General features: G+C 43.8%; 1 protein-coding gene across 1 annotated transcript in view; it reads left to right on the top strand.

Annotated features, from left to right (window-relative positions):
- Window positions 1-15: 15 nt before the first annotated feature.
- CD83 (CD83 molecule) overlaps window positions 16-6638 on the top strand; it is a 17560-nt gene continuing 10937 nt past the window's right edge. Inside the window, exons 1-2 of the mRNA XM_006769708.2 lie at window positions 16-144; window positions 235-350. Coding sequence (XP_006769771.1) covers window positions 108-144; window positions 235-350 — 153 coding nt within the window. The 5' untranslated portion in view covers window positions 16-107. The remainder of the gene's footprint in view (window positions 145-234; window positions 351-6638) is intronic.

Here is a 6638-nt window from a genome sequence, read left to right as displayed (position 1 = left end):
TCCGCCCCCCCCCTGGGGATTCCCCTGGGCCGGCGCCGGGGGAAGTTCCTGAGCGCGCGGGTACAAGAGCGCGGCGCCAGCGCGCCACAGGCCGGCATTCCCCAGCCATGTCGCGCAGCCTCCAGCTCCTGCTCCTGAGCTGCGGTAGGGCCCGAGACCTCCTGTCGCCCCCAGTTTCCCCAAGACACCCCCTTTCCTCGCTTGCTCACGCCTCCGTCTCTCTCCCTCTTGCAGCCTGCAGCCTGGCGCCAGCAGCGCGGGAAGTGAAGGCGACTTGTTCCGAGGATGTGGACTTGCCCTGCACCGCCCCCCGGGACCCGCAGGTGCCCTATAGGGTCTCCTGGGCCAAGGTAAGCTCCCAGATGCCCGCAGGCAGGGGTTTGGTCGGCTCAATTGGAGGCTGCCAACCCACCTCCCTGAGGCTGGCGACCTTATGCGGCTGGGGGTCGGGGAGTCTCTCGCAGCTGGACTCCAAGGACCCTGCCTTCCCATACACCTCCCGGCCCTCGCCCCAACTCTGCGCACACCCAGGTACTCGGCCGACTTAGATTTTGTTCCCGAGGACTTCAGTTCTTTCTTGCCCCTAGAAGTGGCCCAAATGAATGACTCACATTAGACGTACTGTTGAGCGCGTTCGGGTTGATTTGGAGGCCACCTGTGGTTGGGCCGGGGAGAAAGCAGCCAGGGCCTATTGAGACATTGGGCAAGAGGATTTCTGATTTTTGGTGTTTTGTGACTGTGATGCCCATCGGTTTGGAGGTGGGGAGGGGGCCGTTTGGAAAGGAAGGACTGAGAGATGGGCGTGGCCTAGGTTGTTTCATAGGTGGTGGTTACCTGTCAGTCATGCTCTTCCTTGGCCTCCTTCCTTACCCTAGCTTCTCCGCCCTCTGTCCCCCTCTGTCCGTCCTGAGAGGTCCAGCAAGGAGGGTGTCAGTGAGGGTGTATGAGCAGTGTCCACGCGTGTAAGAACAGGCGTCATTGCCTCTGCTGTGAGAGGACTGAGTCGCGTTGAGGCTATTTTTAAAGTTTCCTCTGAACTGGAACATTTTCACATTCTAAGATTGAGGTTCTGGTGGCGTTGCAAAGCCAAGCCGCTGCTGTTGGCCATCACTGGTCCTTAGTTCACCTTCTCTAATAAGATTACTGCCTCTAGGTTAAGCAGAATGAGTATGCTCTCCCAGCCTTATTCTGCAGCTGTCACTCATTGACCTCTTACCTGGGAGCAAATCTCCATGTTTTGCCCCTGTCCACCGAAGCAGGGTTCTCTTCTGCCCAGCATAAAAGATGCTGTGGGAACCTGAACACACATTTGGCCATTTAACAAGGAGCAGAGGACAGTTATGTCTCTCAGCCTACCCAGGTTGACTGTTCCCTGGAGACAGTGCTGCACAACTGCTTTTGTGTGTTCTGAATGCACCCAGGGTTTGCCCTGCTAATTGCGAAGGTAGGTGCTCCGTGAGTCCAGGCTGGCACTTGGTGAGTTATGTGCAGTGGAAGTGGTGCTGCAGCCTTGGAGCACAGTGTTGTGTATGAAAGTAGGTTTGTTGTTATTCCCACTTCATTTCCACTGTATTCACCGTGGGATCGGAGAACACATTTCCAATTTCTAAATTGTTCTCATTGTAAAAACAATACTGTTTAGCTCTGGCCAGGTGGCTCGGATGGTTGGAGTGTCTTCCCGTGCACCAAACCGTTTCTGGCTTAATACCTAGATTTCGGGTTCAATCCCCAGTCAGAGGCTCATATGGGAGGCAACCAATTGATGTTTCACTCTCACTTCAATGTTTCCCTTTCTCTCTCCCCCTTTCTCTCTCTCTAAAATCAATAAAAACGTATCCGCGGGTGAGGATTAAAAAAAAGAATACTATTTAAACAAAAATAGTGTAAAACCCATATTATTTGAGTGCTCACCATCTGCTAGGCTCTGAGGTAACTATTTACCTGTATTAGCTGTTTCAGTCCTTCCAATAGATCTTCTAAGAGATCAGTACCATTACCTCTGCCATAGAGATGAGGAAACTGAGCCTTAGGGAGTGAAATAACCTGCTCACTGTTACATAACTGGCTAAATGGTGGAGTTGGGATCTCAACCAGTGTGCCACAAGAATTTTTAAAACATGCAATATCTGACTATTTAGTTAGGGGCACAAACCTCTTTTTCTTTAAATATAAAATAAAAAAATGACAACAACAACACAACAATAATCGTCCAGTGTGAATGAATCAAAATTATACCAATATTTTTTGTCAGATTGGCAAAATATATATTTTTTTGGTATGCTGCAGAATTTTAGTAGTTTATGTGTGCCATGAGATGAAAAAGGTTGAAAACCACTGATTTAAGGTAAAGAAAATGAAAGTGTCGCCAGGCTAGCCAGGTAGGGACTTAGTTTTAAAGAAGGGGGAAACCGTGAAACCACTGTTCTTTCCAGAGAGTAATTAAAAAAAGAAAACAATATTAATATCCCCAGGGCAGTAATGAAAAAGTACTCCTGAAACAAGCAGATGAAATTTCATTCTGTAAAGTTCAAACAGTTGTCAAGTTAAATCTTCTTGCACGAGGTCACTTGGAATGATATAGTAAACCATAGCAATTAACCTTTGGCTTCTTGGTTGTCAGCTGATGATGTAACTCTATAATGTATGTGCTTGTTTATTGAACATGACTTTTGCATGATTTACCCTGCAGGTCTCTCAAAACTGTGATAAAAAAGACAACAATCTCTTGGCATTCTCTTTTTTTTTTCCTGTCGTTTCATGGAATAGAGTCTTTGAAAATTCATACCATAGTTATTTATTTATTTTTTAAGAAAGTGAACTGTGATTGAGTAGTGTGGATAGGAGAGCCATGCTATGCCAATGCACTAATCAGTTATCTCAAAAGTGTTATACATTGTTCCTTCAAGAACTTTTTAATAGATCTCAGCCTATTCTGTAGATATTTGTTATTTTCCAGCCCAGTAATGATACTTTTGCATCAATTGTTCTTGTGCAAGAAAAATGGATAGAGTGTTCTGGAAATAAGGTGAAATACTGAAATACTTCATCTTACGGAGGATTAAGTGACTTGTCATCACCCCCCCTCTACCCCCCCGCTCCCAAGTTTCTTATAAAACGTTTTAGTCCAGCAGAGAGGTAGCTATAAAGTGAGGAATTTAAATCTGGTGACTATGGCCAGCCTGGCTCACATCACCTTCTCAGCATCACTAGTGTGGTTTGTAGAACCTCTTGCATAGTCGTGGGTTGCCTGCTGGAGAAGTAAAGCAGAGAGTCCCTTCCAGGGTGGGTTTTCACTGTCTGCCGATTGAATCACATTCTTGCAGGCCCTCTACATGTCACAATTACAGTTACAATGACTCACAATCCAAAATTCCATTTACCACTCAGTTCTCAGGCACCACAGAGCATCCTGCCACTGTCCAGTTGGCACTGATCACTTGTGATTAACAAAAGAACCTGTGTAAACCATGTGTTTCTTATCATGTGCCTTTTATCAAAAGACTCAAAGCAGATGGTGTCCAATCAGTGTTTATAATGTTAGGGTGAATGGGGAAGGAACAGTGTCCATTTCATTCTCTTTATTAAGAAGACATAATGAGAGGGACCCAGAAGGGGCTTAGTATAGACTTGCACAGGGAGGAATAAAAAGTGGAGCCAAGAGTAGGTAGAGATAGCCCAATTCTTGTTAACCCAACTTTACTTTCCTCCTCTCTGGAATCCAGCAGTGGATCCTCCTCACATCCCTTCCTATATTGTACTTTTAAGGCAGAATGAGTGATTGAGAAGAAAAAGGAAAGTGAATACAGTACACCCATTAAATTTAGTTTTTAAAGTTGTGATTAGATTGTGGTTGTTTGAGGAGGTATTTAGAGAAATTTTGCAAATACTTTTCTCCAGCACTCTTCTTCCACAGGCTGTGACCTTGAGTTGGATTCTAGCATAAGAGGGCATAGCACAAGCCTGTGTCTGCCAGGAGTAAGACCACCCATTAAGGGCCACATCTGTGCTTCAGACTGAGCACCATGGGTTTTCACTCTCTTTAATGAGGCTGCACTAGGTTTGGAGGGAGAGGAAAATAACAAATATCTACAGAATAGGCTGAGATCTATTAAAAAGTTCTTGAAGGAACAATGTATAACACTTTTGAGATAACTGATTAGTGCATTGGCATAGCATGGCTCTCCTATCCACACTGGGTGGAATGTTTGGGGATGGTTGATATTTGCTACTACTACTAATGAATGGCTATTAATCAAGAAGATGTAGTACCATCTTTTATCATGTTAGGAGCCCTGACAACCTATGTTGATGCATAACGAAAGAGGATATATAGTTCATCTCTGGGTGACACTGCGGGGGTGAGGACAGATGCGTCACAAGACAAGTGTCTTTTTTAGATGATTTCCAAAGGAAGGGAGAAAGGGGAAGTAAAACTATGGTTTCAGAGAATAGATCAGACTTGACATTTATTATATTTAGAAGAGTCCTAGCTGTTGGAGATCATGGGATAACCTGGAGACTAAGGGGTCTGTGGGAGAGCAGGTTAATGGCTTGAATGAGGCTACTTCACCACTCAGATATTTCTTGTTCTTCATTCATTATGAAGCTGCCTCCCTTGCACATTGCTAAACTCCTATTTAGTGGAATTATATTTTCTATCTCTACCATCTTATGTAATAATGAGCTACATAGCAAGGGGGCACTAAGCAAGCAGAGTGCCTTCAGAGGGGCTAGTGTTGATGAGTGGTCTGGGTAGATGTACTCTGTACAGCCATAGACCCTGAAGGACCCATGAAGGAGCCAATGCATGCCACTCACTGTACTTCCTTGATTTTAGAATGCCACCCATTGTAAGAGAGATTTAAGAACATGTTTTTAAGAGAAAAAAAGAAACATTTGTACATTAAATATAGAAGCACTAAAACACTGAAAAGTGAAAACAATGTGTGGTTTAGCATCATAGAAAAATCATACTGTCCCCATTGGCACCTATACTACTTGACCTGGTTGAATCATTTTTATGGGTTCCACTTTAGGTCAAACTATGAACGACCTAAAGTTGGTTTTCAGATGTCTGTCATATTTACACCTTCATTATTTAGTAAATATTTCTAAGTCCCAAATATCTGCTAAGTTCTGGGCTTGGCATTGGCCATTTCAAGATCAATACAGATGTTTTGGCAGAGGACTGTCTATTTTTATTTTATGAAATATATTTTTATTAATTTTCAGAGAGGAAGGGAGAGGGAGAGAGATATAGATATACCAATGATGAGAGAGTATCATTGATTGGCTGCCTGCTGCACACTCCACACTGGGGATCGAGCCTGCAACCAGGGCATGTGCCCTGACTGGGAATCGAACTGTGACCTCCTGGTTCATAGGTCGACGCTCAACCGCTGAGCCATGCCAGCTTGGCCAGAGGACCATCTTGAGCACAGGCATGGACATAGGGATCCACAAGTATTTGGGGGAAGCTATGGGTAACTAGTGATTTAGAGAGGACAGTTGTAAAGCAAAAAGCTGAGAGGTGATGTTAGAAGTAGGCTGGGCACAGATTGTGAAGAACCTCAAATGCCAAACTAAGGGTTTGAACTTTATCCTTTAGATAGCAGGGGCCCATTTAAAGTTTTTAAGCAAAGAGGATGACATAATGAAAAATGTCATATTTCTTGTTGTGAAGGGCAGAATGTGATTCATCCTGAAAGATGAATCTCAGAGTGAGGCTTTATTCTTTAATTACAGTGAAACTTCCATCAGGTTAACTCAATAAGACTTGAACACATGCATAGAATATTCCTTCCCTTTCCTCTTGGTCCCCAGTCCTGTCCACGTGGTTCTATGGAAGAGTGGGCAAGGCAGAATGTGACTGCTTGAGACAGAGCAATAGAAGTCTCAGCCAGAGCAGAATAGTGGAACACTGAGATTTTTGAATAATGACAAGACAGAGCAAAGTTGCTAAAATCTTTTAGCTTGGAAGAGGGTAGAGAGGAAGAAGACAGCTGAGAGTTAAATAGGAAAAAAAATACCAAACACTTGTTTTCCATTAAACAAGTGTTGATTAAAAGGGGGAAGCTGAATCACATGAGAACTGTATTGTCTTAGTTCTGCATGTGGTTATGTCACTACACAAAGAAGAGGAAGTTAAAAGAAGGTCTCAATGATGTAAGGGAAGGTTTTATGAAGGGCAGGACTAAAAAGAGATTCGCTTACCTAAGAAAAGTGCTCCTCCATCTAAAACTGTTTCCATGATCTCATCCTGGTTACTCCTGTGATGACCCCAAATTTTCTACCCGCAATCCTTAGCTCAGACCTCACCTAGGCTAAAGTACTTCCCTAAAATTTACAAAATTCAGCGTTGTGGATATTTTAGAGATCCTTTGAGTAAAAAAATAATTTCTTCCTAAAGCAGAGATTGGGACTTTTAGGAAATGTTGCCAGAGAGGAGACTGGAAGTATCAACAGTAAGGCATGACTGAATGAAGAGAACGGAGTGGAAAGCTATCAGAGATCATTTCTATTACCAATGTTATCTAATCTAATAAAAGAAACACATGCAAATTGACCGCACCTCTGCTCTGCCCCAAGCCATGCCCACCAGCCAATCAGAGCGACTATATGCAAATTAACCCAACCAA

This window comes from Myotis davidii, unplaced genomic scaffold (genome assembly GCF_000327345.1).
Source record: "Myotis davidii unplaced genomic scaffold, ASM32734v1 scaffold62, whole genome shotgun sequence".
Classification (NCBI taxonomy): Eukaryota; Metazoa; Chordata; class Mammalia; order Chiroptera; family Vespertilionidae; genus Myotis; species Myotis davidii.
The sequence above is the reverse complement of the archived record's forward strand: the minus strand, read 5'-3'. Positions and strand labels throughout refer to the sequence as shown.